The sequence below is a fragment of the Terrapene carolina genome, unplaced genomic scaffold (assembly GCF_002925995.2).
Source record: "Terrapene carolina triunguis isolate 2854851 unplaced genomic scaffold, T_m_triunguis-2.0 Scaffold93, whole genome shotgun sequence".
NCBI classification, from domain to species: domain Eukaryota; kingdom Metazoa; phylum Chordata; order Testudines; family Emydidae; genus Terrapene; species Terrapene triunguis.
This window is the reverse complement of record NW_020664444.1, coordinates 289,832-313,559: the sequence shown is the minus strand read 5'-3', so window position 1 is coordinate 313,559 and position 23,728 is coordinate 289,832. Positions and strand designations below refer to the sequence as shown.

At 42.1% G+C, this 23,728-nt stretch overlaps 1 protein-coding gene across 1 annotated transcript in view; it reads left to right on the top strand.

Moving 5' to 3' along the window:
• Nucleotides 1–20,981, top strand: part of PDPK1 (3-phosphoinositide dependent protein kinase 1) — a 47,886-nt gene extending 26,905 nt beyond the window's left edge. The window contains exons 7-13 of the mRNA XM_024215562.2: nt 1,048–1,116; nt 1,701–1,797; nt 2,591–2,764; nt 14,067–14,281; nt 15,300–15,357; nt 18,854–19,006; nt 19,600–20,981. Of these exons, the coding sequence (XP_024071330.1) occupies nt 1,048–1,116; nt 1,701–1,797; nt 2,591–2,764; nt 14,067–14,281; nt 15,300–15,357; nt 18,854–19,006; nt 19,600–19,707 (874 nt within the window). The 3' untranslated portion in view covers nt 19,708–20,981. The remainder of the gene's footprint in view (nt 1–1,047; nt 1,117–1,700; nt 1,798–2,590; nt 2,765–14,066; nt 14,282–15,299; nt 15,358–18,853; nt 19,007–19,599) is intronic.
• The last annotated feature ends 2,747 nt before the right edge of the window (nt 20,982–23,728 follow it).

The window sequence follows — 23,728 nt, the reverse complement described above, 5'->3', positions numbered from 1 at the left end:
AGGGCAGGAAAAACCATCTCCTAAAACCCTACCTGAAATAAGCATCCAAGATTACAAAAATTGTAAGTAATAGCAAGGAAATGCGTTAGCTTATCTTTCGTGTTAGCTTGTGAATTTTCCCTATGCTAAGAGAGAGGTTTATTCCTGTGTTTTGTAACTTTGAAGTTTTGCTTACAGGGGAATCCTCTGTGTTTTAAATCTTATTACCCTGTAAAATTACCTTCCATCCTGATTTTACAGAGGTGCTTCTTTTACTTTTTTTTTCCTTTATTATAAAGTTTTGCTTTTAAGAACCTGATTGGTTTTTAGTGTCCTAAAAACCCAAGGGTCTGGTCTGTGCGCACCTTGTTTACCTATTGGGTTGGTATAGTATTCTCAAGCCTCCCCAGGAAAGGAGGTGAAGGGGCTTGGGGGGATATTTTGGGGAAACAGGAACTCCAAGTGGTCCTTTTCCTGAATCTTTGTCTAACTCACTTGGTGATGGCAGCGATACCATCCAAGGACAAGGAAGAATTTGTGCCTTGGGGGAGTTTTTAACCTAAGCTAGTAGAAATAAGCGTAGGGGGTCTTTCATGCGGGTTCCCACATCGGTACCCTAGAGTTCAAAGAGTGGGGAGGGAACCCTGACACGTACGTTATGCAAAAATGTCCGCAACTCGAAAATCCTATTTCTGGCTTATGGAACTTTTTCTGTAAGTGCGAATTTGCGTAAGTTGGGTCTTGCATAACCCAGGGAGCGTCTTTACTTTGAAGTGGTTACTGTTTTCCTTTGTCATAACTATATTACTTTGTCAGAGTATAGATACAACTTTTCTTTATAGCCAGCTTTGCTAGCTGTCTTTTCTTGCCAAATAATGTAGTAAGAAGAGTGTGTGGATCGTGCTGAATTCAAGACACTTCCATTGGCTGTATGTGTTACTGATATCCTGACTGGTAGAAGTTGAGAATAAGAAATGCCGTCAAACTTAAATTATACAGGCTTACTGTATGAGGACAGTAATTAGTATGGTTTTTTTTTTTCCCTCTCTTTTCCCCCTTTCTTTAAAGTTCTGACCTCTGGGCTCTTGGATGTATAATATACCAGCTTGTAGCCGGATTGCCACCATTTAGAGCTGGGTAAGAGACTTCAGATTATATCTTACATGTAAATTATAGTTTTTTATTTCAGTTTTCACTAAATGGCAGTTTTCAACCATTGTTCAATATATCTATTACTTTAATAATTTAGGGCTAGATTGTGCTCTTGCTGCAACCAGGAGTCCCCAGGGGCTAGTCAAAATTCTCCAGGGGCTCCCATGCAGTTCACATCACCATGGTGGCTACCACATCCATGAAGAGGATATAGCACACTCCCATCTCTATACTGAGTCAGTTGTGCTCGCTTCAGCATTCCTGCCCCCCATTCAGGCATCTAGTACCCAAATGGGTACAAAAAGTAGGGAATTATTCTCCCTTTATGAATTTTGTCTATCCCTTGTTCAGGGCTGTAAAGGTGAGAAAGCTTCTTGTGCTCTCCCTCTGGTCGTCTGTGAGCATCCTCACAGGGGCTGGCCGGAATCTGGCCCTTAACATTTGAAAAATAATGGATTGATTTTTTTTTAAAAAAATTCTATATACTATTTGCTTGGCTTGTGTAATGCCAGGATAAAAGTATCCTAGGTAACATCTGATGACTAAATATTATATTTGTTTTCTTGCAGCAATGAATATCTTATATTTCAGAAGATAATTAAGTTGGAATATGACTTCCCAGAAAAATTCTTCCCCAAGGCAAAAGACCTTGTGGAAAAGCTTTTGGTAAATATTCGTTATATTGTTGCCAGATGAATAAATTACATAGGAACTGCATAATGTGCTGAATGTATGAAGTTTTCCTACATTTGTATCCAAACTACTATAAACTCTCAAACCCTCTTTAAACTAACAAGAAACCTTTAAAGTTCTTGGCCATATAGGGAGAAAATTGTCATCTTGTAAGTAAGCATCGGTTATTAAACAGCATTATAAATTTACTTTCATCTGAATTGTGACGAAGATGTGTATGGGGAACACGTCTATTAGTCAAGTTGAAACAAATTATTCTAGATAATCACACAAAACAACACTTCAGACTTACAGCACAAATTTACAGACTTTTTATACTCTTAATGCATCATACAACTTGCCAAGAGATAAATTATTTGTCTGAAAACATCTCTCTATAGCTATTAGACAGAAATTGCTTCATTATTGGTAAAATTCAAGTTAATTTGCATTGCATTTCAAAGAACATAACCCATATCGCACACCATTGTAAGTGTACCTACTATAGAATTATGGTGAGATGTTTATAGTGTGAGGATTAAAAAAGTGCTGTCTTATCAATGAGGATTAGGAGCAAGAGTGAAATGAATCTGCAGAAAATATTTACCTTTTTAGTCAGTGCATATTTGTTAAAGCTGGACAGACTAATAGTCACAGCATTCTGCATGTTAATGTGCAGGTTAAAACCCAGAAAGGATTGCCATTGTGCTGTTATAAAGTTAAAATTTGTTTTGAAACTGCTTGCCATTATTTTAAAGAAGTACAAACTTAATTTTAACTTATCCAGGTTCTGGATGCTACAAAGAGATTAGGCTGTGAAGAAATGGGAGGGTATGGACCTCTTAAGGCTCATCCATTCTTTGAATCCATTACATGGGAGAATCTGCATCATCAGACACCCCCAAAGCTCACAGCATATTTACCCGCTATGTCTGAAGATGATGAGGATTGTTATGGAAATGTAAGTGTCAGTTGTGCTATATTGCAACTTGAGACCTTTACATAGAGCAGATGAATTCTTGCCAAGATAATATTTTTATTAAAACTGTTTTGGTCACACTTTATCTTGAGATGATTAATAGAAAATATTGGTATTGCTGGTCTCAAAATGTATATTGCAGTTGTTTTTTGAGGAAAAATTGGGGGTTTCACCAAACAGATTTTATGTGTGAAAAGTGTCTTTCTGTTTACTCCCCCCCCCCCCCCCACCCCCCCCCCCCCCCCCCCAAAAAAAAATTCAGCTGAAAACTGAAGTGCTTTTATTTGGAAATGTTGCCATGATACATCACCTTCCCATTCTCCTCCCTGGGCTGGCTGGACTACATCTCCCATTGTGCACTGCCACTGCTCTTCGGGAGGGGAACCATAATGCATCATGGGAATGCTGAACAACCAGGGAGCCCCAGCCTAGAGAGGAGAGTGCTCCCATTAGACACCATGGCAGCATTTCCAAATTGAAATATTTTGTTTTATTTCTGCTGAAAAACTGGAATGTTCCATCTAAAATGTAGATGAAAACAATTATTTCATTTTCAGCAAAATTCTGTATGGGAGTGACACCACCCATTTTTCAACCAGCTCGAGTTAAACTGGTAGATCTATGTAGTATGTGTTAGAGATGGTTATAAGCACAGCTCTTCAAGGTGTTAATAGATATAAATCATAGCTATAAGCAACCTCTTGATTTGTTGGAGCCTCTGACAATTGATTGATCATTTATTTATTCTATAAAACTGCTTATAAATGGAACCTTAGTATAAAATGTGACTATTTTCTTTTAAAAGCTAACTAATGTTTTTGTGTCACTTCATACAGATTGTCTGAAAGATGTAGGCTTTTCCTGGAAACATAGACGTCAGTTTAACTTTTTGGAAGTCTGAATGCTGTGCTTGCCAGTCTTCTCCTGTTTACTGTCATCCCATGTCTTAAATACCAAAGGTCTTTCACATTTAGGTGTGCAGTGCAGCTATTGCCAAAATATTTGCCTGAAGCGGAAACGTTCATCCAGCAGAAGCCTTTATTACTTCCCTTACCTCTCCTTTAGGAGAAGCAATACCTCAATATTTCTGAGTCTTCATTCGGATCAGACAGCGGAATAGTAATCTCTAACATAGAACCAGTCTTAACAACTCTTTTCAGGTTCCTGAAGGCTCCATGTCTCTGACAAATTTCATAAAAAGAACAACTTTTCACAGTCCAAGAGAAGATAGCAGACACAGTGCTGCTAACAAGAGCTACAGTACTGTGATAGAAGAGCGCTATCCTCATAAGCATCACCTGACTGGATATCAGTGTTACTGACATGCATAAAGAACCGCTGCTACTTACTTTTCTCACTCATGCTTTCAGCATTTTGCAGAAAAAAGGTACATATTTCACAGTGCAGTTCTGGACACAGGGGAGGATGCAGCTTTGGCGTTGAGAAGCAATCTGGTGACCACTGGTTGAAGCAATATTCTCTCCTCAGAAGCAAGGTAGAAAACTCAAACTGCTAGAACCTTTACAGGGTCTCATTTAGCTCTTGAGCTCTTCTTTGAGTAGCATCCCTATGGATGCTGTAAGTGCGGTAGCGCTCCTGTGCCTGGGATTGAAGATTTTCAGTATCACTGCTTGTTGGGCTGCACATGCAGTCCTCTCTGTCTCGTACCGTGAGTGGCGTCTATATAGTACTGTGCGGTCCAACTACCCTCAGTTCCTTCTCAACCGCCTTTGGTCTGGGATAGAATCCTGAGCAGAGACCTTCATACAACCATAGCCTTTAGTAATAGTAGTGTTTCCATTATAACTTTGTAGATATTAGCGATTTCCTTTATTTTTTTCTTTCTCTTGGGGGGAAAAAAAATTTCTTTGCTCTTCCCTCCCTGTTACCCTTAACTTATCATAGGTTTCCTTTTCTACACCCTTCCCAATTGGGAAGTTCTCCCTTATCAGGGTTATGCCCAGATCCTCCAGGTTCCAGAGGTGCCTCTTCTGTCATGAGGCCATCCCTGTGAGCGATAGTCACTCACGGTGCATACGCTGTTTCGTGGGGGACACGTCTCGCAAAAGTGTACCCACTGCTTCAAATTGAAGGCTCACTCCAGAGGCTAAAACTTTTACTAATGGAGAGCTCTCTCTGGCCAACCTCAGACCCTGGCCCCGATGCCTCTCCTACGTGGCGATCGCCATCAGCACGATCATCAGCCAACCCTCATTCGCCGCATACCACCAAGAGAAAATCTACTCTTTTTTGCCCAGAAGAAAGGAAATGGGCCACTAGTTCACCCTCTAAGGAGCTACCTCAGAGAAAGGCATCCCCTGCAAGGTCAGTAGCCAACATCTTCAGGGGCGAGACTTAGCTCCCGCATCCATCTGCGCATCTCCAGTATCAGTGCTAAGGAGAGGTCCAAGGACCCTAAATAGGCAGGACCACAAACAGAAACACTGTCACTCGGAACCAAGGACAGTGCAAGAATTTTGAAATCAGTGCTGACTACCTCAACTAAAACAATTCTGAGTGCTTTGGCATCGACCAAGCCCTTGGTACCAGCCAAGTCTTTGGCACCAAGCAAGCCCTCAGCACAGATCAAGTCATCTGCACAAACGCGACCCTCAGCACCATCTACTGGCCACTTGAGATAATGCACTTGGCACCGACAATGCCCCCAGTTTCTACACAGCCACTGATGCTGAGGATGCTCCTGCAACTACCACAGGAGTTTTGATACCCACGAGAGCTGTTCATCTCTCACACCCGAGTCGCCTCTTCTCCATAACAAGCTTTCTGCAGCTCATGCCTCTTCCCTGGAGACAAAACACTACTCCCCTTCACCACTGAGGACTGCAGCACTCTTCTCTAGCGAGGAGGAAAAGGAGCAGTACTCCATTGCATTGCTCACTTCACCATCATATCAAGGGCATCCACACAGAGAATCATCTTCTCATCCTCGATACCTGGAGACTAGCAGCGAACTAGGTTTCTGGTATGAACCTCTATGGATGAAATCCCATATGCCAATTCCCTCACATTGGCACTATTGGAACCTATGGGCTGCATATATGTCGCACTTTCCCAAACCGTCAACAGAGCAGAGACAGAGACAAATACACTCTTCATCTTCATCAGTCTCTAGACCGCCTGACTCTGAACCAGAAGCGCTAGAGGTGCAGAAGGAAGAAACTGAGGAAGAGGTTACACCACCAATCCACTTCTCCTCATTGTCCCCCAATGAGGCCATCATGCCACCACCTCCAGCATCGGTGGATGATTTTAAACAGTTCCAAGAACTGTTCCACAGGATTGCAGATTCTCTTCAGAGGGATCTGAAGAGACGTTATCGAGCAACTTGTGCTGTTGCTCTCAAAGATAGCACTCCCGATCAATGAGGCCCCGCTGGATCCTGCCAAAGTGATCTGGCAGACCCCAGCGTCAATATCCACCTGCAAGTGAGTGGACAAGAAATACTGTGTCCCCACTAAGGACATGGAATTTTTTCCCCCACCCTACTCCAAACTCCCTTGTTGTCAATGCGGTACAAAAGAAAGAGTGACAACACCCACTCTAGACCAACCTCCTGCAACAAGGACTGGAAGAGGTTAGACTTCTTTGGTTATAAAGCATATTCTTCAGCTATACTCTAGTTCAGTATCACTAACTGTGAGGCACTTCTAGCCAAATATAATCACAAACTATTCCAAATTCCAGGCATTCTGTCAACACCTCCCAGACGACAAAAAGGAGCAGTTCCAGGCACTGGTGACGGAAGGACAACTTCTGGCCTGTACGCGCTGCAAGCCTCTCTGGACTCTGCAGACACAGCTGCCAGTTCTACTGCAACATTGGTTGTGATGAGATGAGCACCATGGCTTCACCTATTCGGGCTCTCCAGAGAGGCACAGACCACTGTCAAGGATCTACCCTTTGAAGGATCTAAACTCTTCGCTGAGCTCACGGATGAGTCCCTACATTCTCTGAGGGCTTGTCTATACTTACGCGCTGGTTCGGCGGCAGGCAATCGAACTTCTGGGTTCGATTTATCGCATCTTGTCTGGACGCAATAAATCGAACCCAGAAGTGCTCGCCGTCGACTCCAGTAATCCTGCTCGGCGCGAGGAGTACGCGGAGTCGACGGGGGAGCCTGCTTCTGCGTCTGGACCGCGGTAAGTTCGAACTAAGGTACGTCGACTTCAGCTACGTTGTTCACGTAGCTGAAGTTGCGTACCTTAGTTCGAATTGGGGGGTTAGTGTAGACCAGGCCTAAAGGACTCCAGAGCAACACTCCATTCACTCGGCATATATAAGCCAGCGCCAAAGAGAAGACCGGGTAGATACTAGCCTACCCCAAGGTCTTGAACTCCACATTTCACCCCTCAGCGGCAGTTATGACACGCAATGCCGGCAACAGAGGCGTCCTAAGCGGAGGCAGACACCAGCACAAGGGGCTACACCTCACACATCCACCTCAAAACAACAATTTTGAAGCTTTGGTTGAAGTCCTGAGGTGCCTCCCTCTGGTCCAGTTGCTTCAACCATCTTTAATAGCCCATCAGTTTGGCAACCGCTTGGCCCCTTTCTACCCATCATGGCAACAAATCACCTCAGACAAGTGAGTCTTAAAAATCTTCAACAAAAAGTACTCTGTTCCATTCCCTCCCTCTCCCATCTACCTTGCCCCATCCCTCTTCTTACAAACACCTTCTATGAGAAAAAACAAACCATCTTTTGTGACTGGGATCTGTAGAACTGGTCCCTTTCCAGCCTATAGGGAAAGGTTTTTATTCCCACTATTTTCTGATCCAAAAGAAATCCAGCAAGTGGAGAGAGATCCCAGAGTTGAGGAACCTCAACAAGTTCGTCAAACTACAACACTTCAGGATGATCACACTATGAACAGTTATCCTAGTACTGGAACAGGATGGTTTCTTGGCCCTCTACCTCCAAGATGCGTGCTTCCATATCACCATAAACTCTTCCCCCAGGTGATTCCTCAGATTTTGTCCTGGGGTCCTACCATTACCAATGCAAGGTACTACCCTTTGGCCTTTTTACGGTGCCCAGAGTATTTTCCAAAGTCCTTGAGGTGGTGGCGGTGCATCTGTGCACACAAGGAATTGTAATATTCCCATACGTGGATGACTGCCTCCTCAAAGCTCTGACCAGAATTTACACTGTTGAAGCCATAAGAAAAATTATGGACCTGTTCTTGAACCTCTACCTCCAGATAAACAAAAAAATCAGTATTGACGCCAGTATAGCATCTGGAATTTATTGGGGCCTGGCTGGATGCTAAACAAGCCAGAGCCTTCCTCCCAGCTCACTGATTTTCATCCATAGTCTCATCTCACTGTGAGAACCAGCCCACAGAGAATGGCTGTAACCAGAATGTGCTTACAACTGGTTGGCCATATGGCAGCAGCCATGTTTGTGGTAAAACACGCCAGATTACACATGCACTGTCTCCAGGCATGCTACGGACAGTGTATATACCCCACAGACACAGCCTAAACAAACTCCTATTGATACCAATCAAGATCAAGTACTCATTAGACTGGTGTACACAGCCCCAAAATGTCTGGATTGGGGGGGGGGGGGGTCCCCTTTCTCCAACCCACACCATCCTTGATACTACCAACCGATGCCTCCTAATTGGTTGGGGAGCACATCTACAGACCCACACGATGCAGAGCAGATGGTCCCCATCAGAATCCACATTGCATATCAACCTCCTAGAACTATGTGCAGTCTGCAATGTGTGCCAACACTTTCTACCATTGATCAGACAAAGGACCATAAGAGTAATGATGGACAACATTGCCTGCATGTTTCACCCCTCAGACAAGGGGGGGTGAGGTCACAATGCCTATGCTCAGAAGCACTAAAATTGTGGAACTGGTGTATCCAACACAACAATGTCATCTCAGCCACATACCTATCTGGACACCAGAACACCACAGCAGACTCATTGTGCAGGAGATTCTCAGAAGACCACAAGTGGGAGTTAGACACAAGAGCCCTACAGCACATATTCAGCCACTGGGGATTCCCAAACATAGATCATAAGAACGGCCATAGTGGGTCAGACCAAAGGTCTATCTAGCCCAGTATCTTGTCTTCCAACAGTGGCCAATGCCGGGTGCCCCAGAGGAAATGAACAGAACAAATAATCATTGAGTGATCCATCCCCTGTCACCCATTTCCCAGATTCTGGCAGACAGAGGCTAGGGACACCATCCCTGCCCATCCTAGCTAATAGCCATTGATGGACCTATCCTCCATGAATTTAGTTCTTTTTTGAGCCATGTTATAGTCTTGGCCTTCACAACATCCTCTGGCAAAGAGTTCCACAGGTTGACTGTGCGTTGTGTGAAGAAATATTATCCAGGAGTTTAAAAACTCAGCTACATGTAGCTTCGGAGGAACGAGTAGTACTTTTCCAAAAGGGACAGGAGTTTGAGAAAAAGTTAGAGTGGAGTCAATCTCATGCAGAGGGGGCAGGCGAGAAAACTCGCTGTTGGCAGGAGTGAGTGGCTGCCAGCCTAAGCATGCTGGACAGCTATAAATCAGACCATGGTCAGTTGTTGGATTTGCAATGTGTTAGAAAGAGAGATGGCAAATTGGCACACAGCAACAATGCTCAAGTATAGGAGGGCTACAGAAATGCCCACTGCTGCGAACTCCTTGAGAGAGAGAGCTGCAGATAGTGACAAAGATTGTCAGAGAGAGAGGAGACAGAGCTTCTGTTCCCATCCCCATTGGTCTGGTTGAACCGAAGGAGATAGACCCACCTGCAGGGCCAATTACTAGAAGTAGGGGGAGAGAATTAGCTTAGGCTGACATGGTATCTTCAGGAGCAAGTCAGAGACTGAGACTTAGGAGCCATAGGGAGAGTCAGAAGAGGAAGTTATCAGAAAAGCAGCTATAAGCAGTCTGCAGACAGAAGAGAGAGGTCCCAGAGTGGCAGAGCAGTAGGTTGTCAAGCGTGTTCTTAGAGGAGGTGACTAGCGAGGCGCGGGGAGGGGGGGGGGGACACCCTCTCCTCCGTCAGAGTCCACCTTAGATAGAGAAGAGGAAGTGCCTTTGGAGACTGATTGTACAGGGACTAGAAGATGCTGTGTCAAAGTGATATAGGTAATCTCTAGACACAGAGAGACAAAAGCCCAGAGATGCCAAAAATACTCTAGTACAAATCTATACATCTATTCTAATAAAACAAACAGACCCATAAGAAAATATATTTAAGTAAGCAAGCAAGTTAGCCCTATGGGCTACAGTACTCTTCGTCTCCCCACAAGGGTAGACTGAAGTTTATATCACACTGGAGAGAGACCACCTTTTGCAAGAGATCACAGGAAATCAGCGTTAAAAAGATTCACTACCAATTAAGGTGTGTGTTCAGCGTTCACCAGGAAAAAATTTTTTAAGAATGGTACCTGTTTACTTGAGAAACTATTCTAAGACGAGGAGAAAGGTTAGTAAGATTAACCCTTCTACTCTGAGGATTAATAGTTTCTCTAATTAGTGTAACCTCCAATCTTCACATGCACTCACCTATTTCTGTTAAACAAGTGCAAACCTTGACTGCAATCATTAGGAGTTGAGGAACTAATGCAATTTCCATATATTGGTGGCATTTGCTTATAAACAGCAGTTCAAATGCATTCAGTTGCGTCCTCAGAAATGTGTGCAGGAGTTAGCAGCAATCCGTAAAAGCACATCAATCTTACTTGAGAGGTTTTATGCAGTATTGTTGTAGCCCTGTCGGTCCCAGGATATTAGAGACAAGGTGAGTGAGGTAGTATCTTTTATTGGGCCAACTTCTTTTGGTGAGAGAGATGTGCTTTTGAGCTACACAGAGCCCAGACCTGAAGAGGAGCTCTCTGTAGCTTGAAAGCTAAGCTTTTCTCTCATCAACAGAAGTTGGTCTAATAAAAGATATTACCTCACCCACCTTGTCTCTCTTGAGAAGTTTATGGCATTGAATGGGTGGGGTCCTTTATTTCTAAAATGTTGATGTCATAGTTTCCTTGTTCCTTCTGAATCTCCAAACAGAAGTTATTGATTGTTCCATTGTGTCATTGGAATTCCTTCCAAAGCTTTCTCATTGTGCTCCCCACTTGTGGAACTTTTGACGTTTTACTAGTAGACAGGGTGTGAGATGTTTACTGAAAGCAGATTGGATTGAAATTACAAGCTCAGATATGGCTGTTAAACCCTCTGCTATATGAGGAGTGGTGTGGACACTGCACAGCAGGAGCATCAAAAGACAGTGGATGAAATCCACAAAGGGATTCGGTATTACTATGATGAGCATCATGGTGCCTAACAGTTGGGCTCTTAGAAAATCACAGAAACAACACTCTGATCCACACAGTAGAGTTAGGTGCCTAACTTCCCTATAGACTCATAGAATATCAGGGTTGGAAGAGACCTCAGGAGGTCATCTAGTCCAACCTCCTGCTCAAAGCAGGACCAATCCCCAAATAAATCATCCCAGCCAGGGCTTTGTCAAACCTGACCTTAAAAACCTCTAAGAAAGGAGATTCCACCACCTCCCTAGGTAACCCATTCCAGTGCTTCACCACCCTCCTAGTGAAAAAGTTTTTCCTAATATCCAACCTAAACCTTCCCCACTGCAACTTGAGACCATTACTCCTTGTTCTGTCATCTGGTACCACTGAGAACAGTCTAGATCCATCCTCTTTGGAACCCCCCTTCAGGTAGTTGAAAGCAGCTATCAAATCCCCCATCATTCTTCTCTTCTGCAGACGAAACAATCCCAGTTCCCTCAGCCTCTCCTCATAAGTCATGTGTTCCAGCCCCCTAATCATTTTTGTTGCCCTCCACTAGACTCTTTCCAATTTTTCCACATCCTTCTTGTAGTGTGGGGCCCAAAACTGGACACAGTACTCCAGATGAGGCCTCATCAATATCGAATAGAGGGGAATGATCACGTCCCTCGATCTGCTGGCAATGCCCCTACTTATACAGCCCAAAATGCCATTAGCCTTCTTGGCAACAAGGGCACACTGTTGACTCATATCCAGCTTCTCGTCCACTGTAACCCTAGGTCCTTTTCTGCAGAACTGCTGCCTAGCCATTCGGTCCCTAGTCTGTAACGGTGCATGGGATTCTTCTGTCCTAAGTGCAGGACTCTTCACTTGTCCTTGTTGAACCTCATCAGATTTCTTTTGGCCCAATCCTCTAATTTGTCTAGGTTCCTCTGTATCCTATCCATACCCTCCAGCGTATCTACCACTTCTCCCAGTTTAGTGTAATCTGCAAACTTGCTGAGAGTGCAGTCCACGCCATCCTCCAGATCGTTAATGAAGATATTGAACAAAACCGGCCCCAGGACCGACCCTTAGGGCACTCCGCTTGATACCGGCTGCCAACTAGACATGGAGCCATTGATCACTATCCGTTGAGCCCGACGATCTAGCCAGATTTCTATTCACCTTATAGTCCAATGAATGGGGAGAGATAGGCACCTTAAAATGCAATCAACAAAAACCAGCACACTAGGCAGCGCCTTGCCTGGTCTAGCCAGTGGGAGAGGCTGTTGTTCTAAGTCACTTCCCTTTCTCAGAAACAGGCACTTGCATCCAGACTGCAGGAAGACACCTAGATCTGCTAGAGATCTATGAACAGGAATCTGACTCCTGGCTTAGGTATCTATGTAGGTTCTTGTGGGAATGACTTAAGCACCTGCCTCATTCCATGCAACCACTGCCACCAGCTGTTTTGCAGGTGCTGGCGCAACTGCTTACCTTATGACGTTTAGCCCATTGGTTAGAGTACCTCAATGTCTCCTGTTTAAGATGGTCCCCAGTGGATAAAGAAAAAGTGTTTGGGTCAGAGAGAGAGAGAGAGAGCGAGTGTAGGAAGGGCTCTGTCGTCCAGTGGTCAGAGCACTCATTCAGGGGTCAGGAGACCCTGGTTCAAGTCTCCCTGCTCCAATCATTCTTTCTTTATCCTCAAGGGCAAAGCTTCAACAAGAGAAACTGAGAAAGCCCCCACATCAGAATATCCCATAGTTCAGTGGTTAAAGCACTCTCTGGAGATAGGGGAGACCCTGTTCAAATCTTTTCCTGCTCTAGCAGAGAGCCAAATTGAACCTGGGTCTCCCACATCCCAGGCAAGTGCTGTAACCACTGGGCTAAAAGTTACAAGGTGGGCCGTGGTGGCAGCAGCCAACCACCTCCTCAATTTTTTTTTTTAAGGGGGCCTGATCCAGCAGGCACCCTCTAGATGTGGCTATCAAATTGGGCAAGTTAGGCATCTGAATGCCTGTCTTCCCCTGGGGCTCAGGTGGGAGATGGGTGTCCAACGCCTAGAGTGAGGCAGCAGTGTGTATGCCTAGAGACACAAACTTAGGTGCCAAGTGAGTTTAGGCACCTACAGAATTCAGTAGGAGTTTTGTGGATCACAGTGGGGGATCTAGGCACCTAAAAATGGGATTTAGGTACCTAGATCTGTGTGTAGGTACCTAAGTAGTGTTGTGGATTCTACCCCTTTATACCTCCCAGAGTTCCAGGGTATGCAAGAGAGCATACCTGTTGTTATACCTCTTATGGGGTACTCTTAGCTCCTCTCTTATGGTGCACACTGCTTAACAAATAATAAGACCAAATAACTAGGGGTAGTGAGATGAAACTGGCAAATGAAAATTCCTAATAAGATGTGTTTGGATATGGAATAGTCTTAGAGATTATGGAAGCATCATTCCTGGAGACAAATCAAAATGCAAGTGGATGACCTCATATTTATTCTCCTTTGTAAAGTACTTTGAGATCTATGGATGAAAATCTATACAAGAGTTAAATAATATTATTTGTATTAGATTGTGACAAACAGAACACAGCCATAAAAGCTAGAGGTGGGAAAGACAATGTATGATTCTAGTGACATTCCTAAAATTAAAGATCCACTGCTTCCAAATACTTAGCCTATTGAGTTGTTTTTAGTTCCATTTTGAATGACGTCGAAACATGACTGGCTTTCTGTCATGTATGTACACAAGTAATAAATTACCTGATTTGTTTTATAGCTTTTGCTTAACATACTGGTATCTCTAACCCAACTTTGTGACAGTGATGTATTTGCTGTTACAAACCAAGTAATTTCTTGGTTATATTTTTTTTAGAGTGAATCATTGTAGCAAATCAGCAGTCAAACTTTAGAGTTAAAAACAGCTTTTCAGTGTTTTCTATAAAAATGTTGAATATCACTTTTTATTAAAAAAACAAGTGACTAAAATTTGTTTTAATAATTTTTCCTTCTTTAGTACGACAATCTCCTGAGTCAATTTGGTTGCATGCAAGTTTCTGGTTCGGCATCCTCCCCTTCACTATCTGCCCCAGAGACAAGTCACCCACAAACATCAGGGAACATAGAACAGTACATTCACGATCTTGACAATAACTCCTTTGAGTTGGACTTGCAGTTTTCTGAAGATGAGAAGAGACTACTACTGGCAAAACAGGCTGGTGGAAATCCATGGTAAGGTGTTTAAAGTGGTTGATCTATGATTTTTGTGCTGTAATAAGGAATCTACAAAACAGTAAACCATCCATTCTTGCCTTGGTTCATATTCATCTTTATCAGAATCCTAGTAGCTGAACAGTTAATGATTTCATTAGTAATTATGCTTTTCTTGACTAAAGATTTTTGCTAGTACCACTTTAAGAATAATGGGCAGTGATAATCTGAAAAATGGTGGGTGTGTGTCAGTGTCATATATATACTGGGTTGTGTTTTCTCTCTGACTCCATATCAAATGAACTCAGCTAACCAATAAAGAGAGGCTTTTTTTATCTGCTACTCTTGTAAAATCAATCTGAGGTTTGAAAACAGCATGATTCTTTGCTTCTCGTATATGGGCACCAATAATAGAAGCTCTTCAAGCTAAATTAAGCTCAGTCACATCTCCACAGCCCCACTGTCTTCAGATTATACAATCAATAACAGGTGCAATCCATCAGTCTTGTCACAGTAGGAATTAAGTTGAAAATAAATTATAACTTACTGATATCTAGCAAATCATTTTGGGGTAGGGTTGAAATTCATCTAATACACCTCTACCCCGATATAACACTGTCCTCGGGAGCCAAAAAATCTTACTGCATTATAGGTGAAACCGAGTTATATCGAACTTGCTTTGATCCGCTGGAGTGCGCAGTCCCGCGCCTCTCCCCCCCCTTCCCCCCCCCCCCCCCCAGAGCGCTGCTTTACCGCGTTATAGCCGAATTCGTGTTATATCGGGTCACGTTATATCGGGGTAGAGGTGTATTTAAAGTTATATGCATGGCTCATCAACAGAGAGGGGAGACCTATAGAGAGAGATTGGAACTTTTTAAAGATTCCAAGGCAGTGGATCTTTAGAAATATCCCAGATAGATTTGAAAGAAAAAGAAAACAATAACTAGGGTAGTTGTGGTTACATTGGGGGGGAGAAGGGGCAGGGGTGCTTCTGTAATGACAATAATTCTTTTTTTTTTTTTTTTTTTTTCCTTGTTAGGCACCAGTTTGTAGAAAACAACTTAATACTAAAAATGGGTCCAGTAGATAAAAGAAAGGTAAGTCTCATTATCCTATCTGTCATGATGTAAAATGTCATTGTTCTTGCAGTTGCACCTCTGAGAGATGTATTGCTAAGGAACCGGTTTTTGGAGTTCCCTGATTTGTATAGGTTTGTTAGCTCTGTCCCAAATCTATTGTTCCTTTTATAAAAGATGTCATAACATTTCCTAACAAACAGCTTTTCACAAATTTAATATCCTTCCTTTTTTTAAAAAAATGTTATGGTACACTCTTGGTTGGACAAAAGCTGCAGTCAGATTAGCTGATGGTGCTTCCAATTGGTAATCAACTGTGAATGGAGGTGTCTTCTCTCCTCCTTTATCAATCTGATTAGTCCAGCATGACACTCAGTCTTCAGTTGTTCTTGATATTGATGTTTGCTGTGTGTGTTGTTGGGCTGCTAATGTCTGAAACTAGAATACAGGCCATTATTGTCCTCAATGTAGTTTTTAATCCTTCTGAGGTAGAATGAAACAATCTCTCATTCTAAGAGCAACTCCACTTTCCTTCCCTCTATCCTACATCTGACTTAGGACTACTCTGTAGAGGGTGGCAGAGGTGGCATTAAAATCAATTTAGATATTTTAAATATAAGGCTGTTGTCACTTAACTGGCTCGTTAGTTGTCATGGTCTGCTGCCTACAAATGCAGTGTCTTCACCCCCGTCATTATCTACTTACATGTCACTCTGCATTTTCTCTTCAGAAGTCCATGGTTGTGACTGCTCACCGCTGTGCAGGGAGCGAAAATATCTGAAAAGTATGTTGCTCTGCGACAATGTCTATATAACCAGCAGTTTTATTTTTAAAGTCCTCTTGGAACTTTGATAGATGAGGTTTCTGATGCGTTCCCCCCGGGGTGCCACCTGGAACTGAAGTACTACTGAGCCCCCCCTGACCCGCCAGCCTGGATTCCCTTTACACTGTACTGCTGTGACCAGTCTGCACTTTCACCAGCACACACATAGGTAGGGACACACCCAGCTGCAGTTACATGCAGCTGCTGTGATCAGCCCTGCATGGGAAGACTCCAGCTAGGGAACTTCCTAGCTACTCATCTCCTCCACACACCACCACCCTCCCTCTGAGTGTAAACTCAAAATACAGCGTAAGCTCATGAAATTCACCCCCTCCCTAAATGTGGAGAGGAATTCACAACAGCTTTCTGCCCCAAGTTATGACTCTCACACTGATTTTAGACAAAGCAAAAACAAGTTTATTTAACTACAAAAGATAAATTTTAAGTGATAGCAAACAGATCAAAGCAGATTACCTAGCAAATAAACAAAACATGCAAACTAAGCTTAATATACTACACAGATCGAATATGAATAGCAAATTCTCACCCTAAGTGATGATACAAGCAGGCTGCAGATTAAGGGGCAAGCTACACTTGCTTGCAGCTTGGAATCCCCAGGTGTTCCATTCACAAGCTAAAAATCCCTTTAGACTGGGTCAAGCACTTTCCTCAGTTCCTCGGGTGTTTCCAGGAGTCTCTTTGGGTGGGGAGTCAATGAAGAACCAAGATGATGTTATTCCCCTGCCTTATATAGTTTTGCATATGGCGGGAACCCTTTGTTTCAATGCTTGGGTCCCACGCCAGTCAGTGGAAAAATACTGATATCCCGAGATGGAGTCCAGCACCAAGTGACCTGGTCACATGTCCCTGTAGTGTCACAGCAGCCATGACTCGGAGGCTGTCTGCAGCGTCCTCAGGAAGGCCCCCAGGTGGGAGATAAGCTTTTTCTAAGGCCTATTGTTTTCTGTAATGGCCCTTCCCCACACAGCTTTTCAGAATGAAAGCATCTTGTCTAGTGGGTGTTCCCCAGGTGTAAACACATACATACGTTGTCAATATTCCTAACTTCAGATACAAAAATGGTACATGCATACAAATATGATAATCATATTCAGTAAATCATAACCTTTCCAATGACACCTCACATGACTTATCTTGCATAATTATGATGTATTTTATGCCATAATCATATCCTAATAATATCACTATGACGAATATGGGGTACAGTGTCACGAGGTTAACTATTTAAAATGCTGGTTATATTGACACTTCAGCAGAAATGCACTGAGATGCATACAAGAATATAGTCAAGAAGCAGAAATTGTTTATACAGCGCTATGTGAGCTTCACAGGCAAACTCAGTCCCTGCCCAAATTACTTACAATGCAAGTTACATTTGATGTAGGCAAAGACAAAGTGGAGAGTGGATAAGAAGGGGAACAGGTGAGGAAGGGGCAAACTTTTTATGTAAAGTTAGTGATGTTGTTTTAGTCTAGTCATTTTTTAACTTATTTTTATTAACTTGTATAGGACTTAGTTTCTTTGTGGGACTGAGACTGCTAATGTTGCATGCACATACAAGTGTCTTGTCGGTATTACCTTCCAAATATATTAGTTTAAAAAGGGTGTGTGTAATGTTTTTCACACACACACACACACACACACACGCCTAACTTCAGTATCAGGCAAATTAATTGAAACTATAGTTAAAAACCAGAATTATCTCTCACACATGAACACGATATGTTGGGGAAGAGTCAACATGGCTTTTGTAAAGGGAAATCATGCCTCACCAATCTGTTAGAATTCTTTGAGAGAGAGAGAAAGAGAGAGTCAGCATGCACGTGGGCTAGGGTGATCACATAACACAAGAACTAGGGGTCACCTGATGAAATTAATAGGCAGCAGGTTTAAAGGAAACATAGGAAGTACTTCACATAACACACAGTCAACTTGTGGAACTCGTTGTCAGGGGAGGTTGTGAAGCCAAAAGTATAAATTGGTTCAAAAGAGAATTAGATAAATTTGTGGAGGATAGGTCCATCAACAGCTATTAGCCAAGATGGTCAGGGGTGCAGCCCCATGTTCCATGTATCCCTAAACTTCCAACTGCCTGAAGCAACTGGCACTAACCACTGTCAGAGACAGAATATTTGGCTAGATGGATCATTAGTCTGACCCTGTATGGCCATTCTTATGTTCTAACATTTTGAAACTGTAATAAATTCAGAAACTTACTAGAAGCCCAACTCTGAAATTAGCCAACCTATATTAACTCTGTTTCTATAACGATGCCCTGAGAGAATAAGAATCCCATATTACTTTATCCATCTATAATAAAAATATTAGTTTTATCAGTGAGTACAAATACTAGAATGCATACATTATATAGTGATTGTGCTGCCTGCCAGTACACGTACAAGGATTTGACAGATTCCTGATAAGAAAGATAAATACTGAAGGCAGTTGTTCCCTGCTCTTTATTAAGGCTGTGATTCAGGAAAGCATGTAAGCAAGTGCTAAAGCCCACTGACATCACTATGACTTAAGCACATGCTTTAAGAGGGTTGTGGGGCAGGGGGAAGTGAGAAAAACACACACACAAGAGCTCTGAGAGAATAGATCTAATAGTAATATTAATTTCTTCCTTTGCCTTGATACACTTGGTGTTGCTGCTACTGTTCTCCTTGTCAGGGATTGTTTGCTCGTCGGCGCCAATTATTGCTCACTGAAGGGCCCCATCTCTATTATGTGGATCCTGTCAACAAAGTTCTGAAAGGAGAAATTCCATGGTCACTAGAGCTGCGACCAGAAGCCAAGAATTTTAAGACCTTTTTCGTTCATACAGTAAGTGACCTATCTTTAGGGTTTTTCCCAAAAGTCTTAATAAAATTTTAATCAATTTTCTTTAATAAATTTATTGGAAATGAAATTGGAACTTTTTGTTGATAGAAATGTTTTCATTGCCTGTGTACTACAAAGATTTTTAGAGTTATTCATGAATGCTAGGTTGCTGGTATTAGTGTGTTTTTATGAAAAGAGAGGATTGAAATTTTTTTAACAAAGAAATATAAACTTTAAATGGATTGTGTGTTATAGAAAGAAACGCTTCAAGAGTTTGATTTTCATATTGGTCTCTTCAAAATAGTCAAAGCGCTCTTGCATATTGCAACTGACTAAAATTGTGCCAATGACTTACTGTATCAGTTAATCAGTCTACATATCTTAAATGGAAAAATGTCATTTACCAACTGTACAGTTATCCAGAAATAATGTACATTGATGTATTACTACAATTGATATTAATATGTTCCTGAACAGATTTATAATCATTTAATTCTGAATTAGTTTTCTTGCTACCAGTAGAGTATTTGTGGGTTTTTTCTGTTTCTTGTTTTATTTGTTTTTGAAATAGTCATTAAACTATTATTTACTTGTAGCCTAACAGGACATATTACCTGATGGACCCAAGTGGGAATGCTCATAAATGGTGCAAAAAGATACATGAAGTTTGGCGGCACAGATACCATCAGAATGCTGCTAAATAGTAAAGCTCATCCAAAATGTCCCAGTCTCCCTACTTGCTGCTAGAACTCCATGTGCAGCCGATCAGAGGAATCTTCCCAACCCATCTATTATCCATCTCAAGGGGAAGCATATGTCTGAAATATTTTGTTTTTTTTAAAAACGACAAACACAAATGGAATTCAGGGTCGCTTTGCTTGCTCTTTGTGCTTCTGTTAAGGCTTCCACATGCATATCGTTGAAGTGAGGATCTTGCTTTTGTGCACTTCAGCTCTATTTCTGCTGCAAACTAATGGATAGACTTTGCATTACCAGCTTCATTTAAGATCAGTTAAAACCGATCTACACGCATACACCCCAGATCATGTACCGGTCCTACACTTTATGGGGCTGGGATTATTTCTGTGACTTTCAGATGATCATTAAACTGTATTTCATCAGGGAGCTTTTAAATGCTTCTGCTGAGGTGTAACCAGCACCTCCTCTCTACTTTCCTTCCCCCCCTCCCCTCCCCTTTTTTTTTTTTTTCTTTTCTAACTGGTATCTGGCATTTGCAGTCAGGTCAGTTGCACCCTTGCATAACTCCTAATATAGTTCTGGTTGCAGGATTTCCGTGGTACTTATTATAATTATGTGAGTAAATCAGATGTATGTGTCTGGCAGTCAGACACCGATGATACAGGTTGTAAGAAAGTAAAATGCTGAACGTGGCACTGAAATTTCTAAAATTGAAATTTTGGCTTTTGAAGTTCATAAAGTTTTAAACAAGGAATTTTAATTTGATGGATTTACAAGTTTAATCAAGGAACAATAAACTTACCAGCATGCTTTTAATTAATACTAACTAAATTAAATTAACCAGTTAGTATAAAATGTTACTATTGAGGTAGTAATTAGACTCTTCAGCTTTTCAGGAGATGAGGGCAAGTAGCTTTCTTTCCAGGGTATGCATGTATTGTGCATTTTAGTGGGGCCAACCTATTTACTTGGGTAGAGAAGGAAGAGTGAAAACTTTGATGTACAATTGATGACTTGATTTGTCTCTTTGTATAATGAGATGTACAAATATTCTTGTCCTGGTCATTGGCCAAACAACTTGCAGACCTTTTAGCAATTCTGAAAATATTTTAAACGATTTAAATACAATAAGCTTATACACTAATCTGAATAGTTGGAAGTTCAAATGAAAATGTTGAATCAAAGGAGAAAATGTATGGTACTCTAGTCATATCTATAAATGTTTGTTTCATATCGGTCTGCTTCATCCTTTTTCAAATTAAATTGTTGTGGTCAAACATTTCCTGTGACACAGCAAAGACTTTGCTTTGTACATGTTAAAAGTAACTTCTCTAATAGTGTTTTCCATATATCTGTGCTTCTGGGTAACCAGATCCCCTGGAAAGAGCATGCCCATGCCTGGACAAAGACATTCCTACCTCATGTCTAAAGCAGTATAAATACCACATCTATTCACTCATCCATTTTCAGAAATCTCTCATTTTTTGCTCCTTTGCCACTTCAATTGTTTTTGTACAAAGTACTTCTCTCCCCCCCCCCCACCCCCACCCCCAGTCCCCCTCAAAGGAAGATCACCCTGCTGTTGTGTCAAGCCCATTGGTGGATTCCATTTTTGTGGTTAGTCTGAATGTCCTAGAAGTAACCAAGCAATGCTAGATTTTCCATATGCACCTAAAGAGGCCTGTTGTGTAACAGTTCAATATGTCAGTATTTTCAGATCCTTAAAGGAGAGTCTGATTAAGTTGCTACTTTCCTCCTAATTGTTTTTGAAGAAGTACCAGTGTGCAGTTAGATCCTGTAGTAAAGAATCCACACCAATACTCTACAACAAATTCACTAACATGCATGGTCATATTTTTGGGGGGAGGATGAGGGGGTACAGTGCCTCACAGGCTCCTGGCATAAAGGGAAAAGTAGAGGATATTCCTCCTGTTAAAATCAGATGCTAGTCTGAAAGCAAATTTCTCTAAACACATTTTCTGTAACATCAAATAGTTTAGCAACCCCTCTCTTGTCATTCAGAAATATCTTTTCCTCTTTCTGCCCACTGCTTTTTTTAATAACTGTCCCTATAACATCTGATCCTGCACACACACTACTTTCACCCAAAGAAGGTCTCTTATGAAAGAAAGCAAGAATGATTGCAGTCATTGCTGTGTAGATAGTAAATGTGAGAGCCTGCAAAGTTGGGTGTTTGCATTGTGGGGTACTTTGCTCTTTTAAAAATTACAGTATTGCAGTTAGAAACTTCTCCAGGCGGACTCCTGCACTAAGCTCCATCTCCTCTGCATATTCATGTTCCTCGTTATTAAGCCATGCTCAGCAGGTAGGGTTATGGCCCATGGAAAAAGTTGAGTAGTTTTAGCTATTATTCTCTATCTAGAACAAGTTACAATATTGAGCACTACCTTCTATAGTAGGCAAAACCTCACAAATAACAAAATCGGCTTCCAAAAAATGTTTTCATTCTACTTTTTTTCTCAGATTATTTGGACTCAGTCCAAAATGTAATTCACAAACTTTCACTGAGGAATGGACTCTTTTTGCAGTGGAAGGGGGCAAAAGCTGAGCCAGAGGCTTGCCGTCCTTAATCTCTGCTTTATTGGAGGAGAGCAAGTCAAGTGAAACTACTTCATCCCCATGTTTCCCCTCCAGTGAAGAGGAGAATAGGCTAGAAAAGGCTGCTCCTTGCTGTTGCACTTGGAGGAGGGGACCAAAACTATTCTAGGAGAGGCTTCCCCCAGTCACTTCCCTGTGACTGGGGTATGCTAGTGGAAGATTTATACTATGGGAGGATAAGGCAAAGGCTCTCACGTGGAACGGGTAAAGTCCACGTGCATGCTGCTTACGGACATATCAGGAAGTGCTGTGTACTATGGTGGAGTGGTTCCTGCATTGGATAGGTATATCTCAGTGTAGGGATGTCCTCGTGGACAAAGCAGTTGAATGCCTTGTGTAGGAGCACACTTAGCCATTCATGAGAATGCATGGAGAAGAGTGCATAGAGAAGTGCTAAAGGGCCTGCTCTAGGGCTGAGAGCAGGCCATTTAGAAGTCTCCATACTGTAATCATATGATCTCCAGAGGGGAGAGTGTAGCTGGCCACTAGCAGCCTCATTGTTCTTGAAGATATTTGGGGCAAGGAGTGTAGAGCCTACTGATTCATTCACTCTCCTTTTCCCAGCTACGATTACCAAGATTTCCAGAAAGATTGTGAGTCAGTGTGGCTGTGATTCAGATTAGGAGACATTTAGTTTGAGATCAGACTCCCAGAAGGGCACTCAACTCTGGTGATGGGCCTGCTTTCCATTGAATGGAATCTGGTTGAAGAAAAGGCAGTGGGATTGGTGCTAGAAAGGATACTTAACCCACCTTCCTTTTTCCCGTGGGACATTGACCCAGTCTTGTCTGCTGTATAGCTTTAAAAATATCAGGGCATGTTCAAGATTTCTTGGCTAGGCTGAGAGTTTGAGGCAAATGGTGATAAAGCAATGCCCTAAGCCCTCTTCTGAGCAGGGTTTATTTTAAGGACAGTTAAGTTATAGCTCACATAAGCATTGTTTTTCCGCTTTAGACGCTATATTGTATCTATCACGAGCAGTGTACCACAACAGTCTTAAGAGGTGCTGTACTAACAAAGTTGGAGTCTCTAAGGCATCTTGAGAACTATGCAGCATTGCTATTGTCCCATAATGCTGTTGAACTGTGTAGCAATTCTGCTAGATACAGCTCCCAAAAACTTCCTGAGGGGTGGGTAAAAGTATTATATCCATGCTTCAGCTTTTGTGATGTGATATATGAGGGATGGTAATGTTGGACACTGACGCCTTCTGTATTGGGCACTTTCAAAGGATCCTGTGGACTTAGCCCTCACAAACTGAAGAGAAATATTTCTCCTATTCATTTTTGTTGACTTTAGAAATCCAAGTTTGTTTATCAGGGATAAAAATCCCCAATTTTAAAATAATATAGACAATAGATGTATGTATGTCTCCTGCAACCTAAAAGACAAACACTGAAAGTGTGT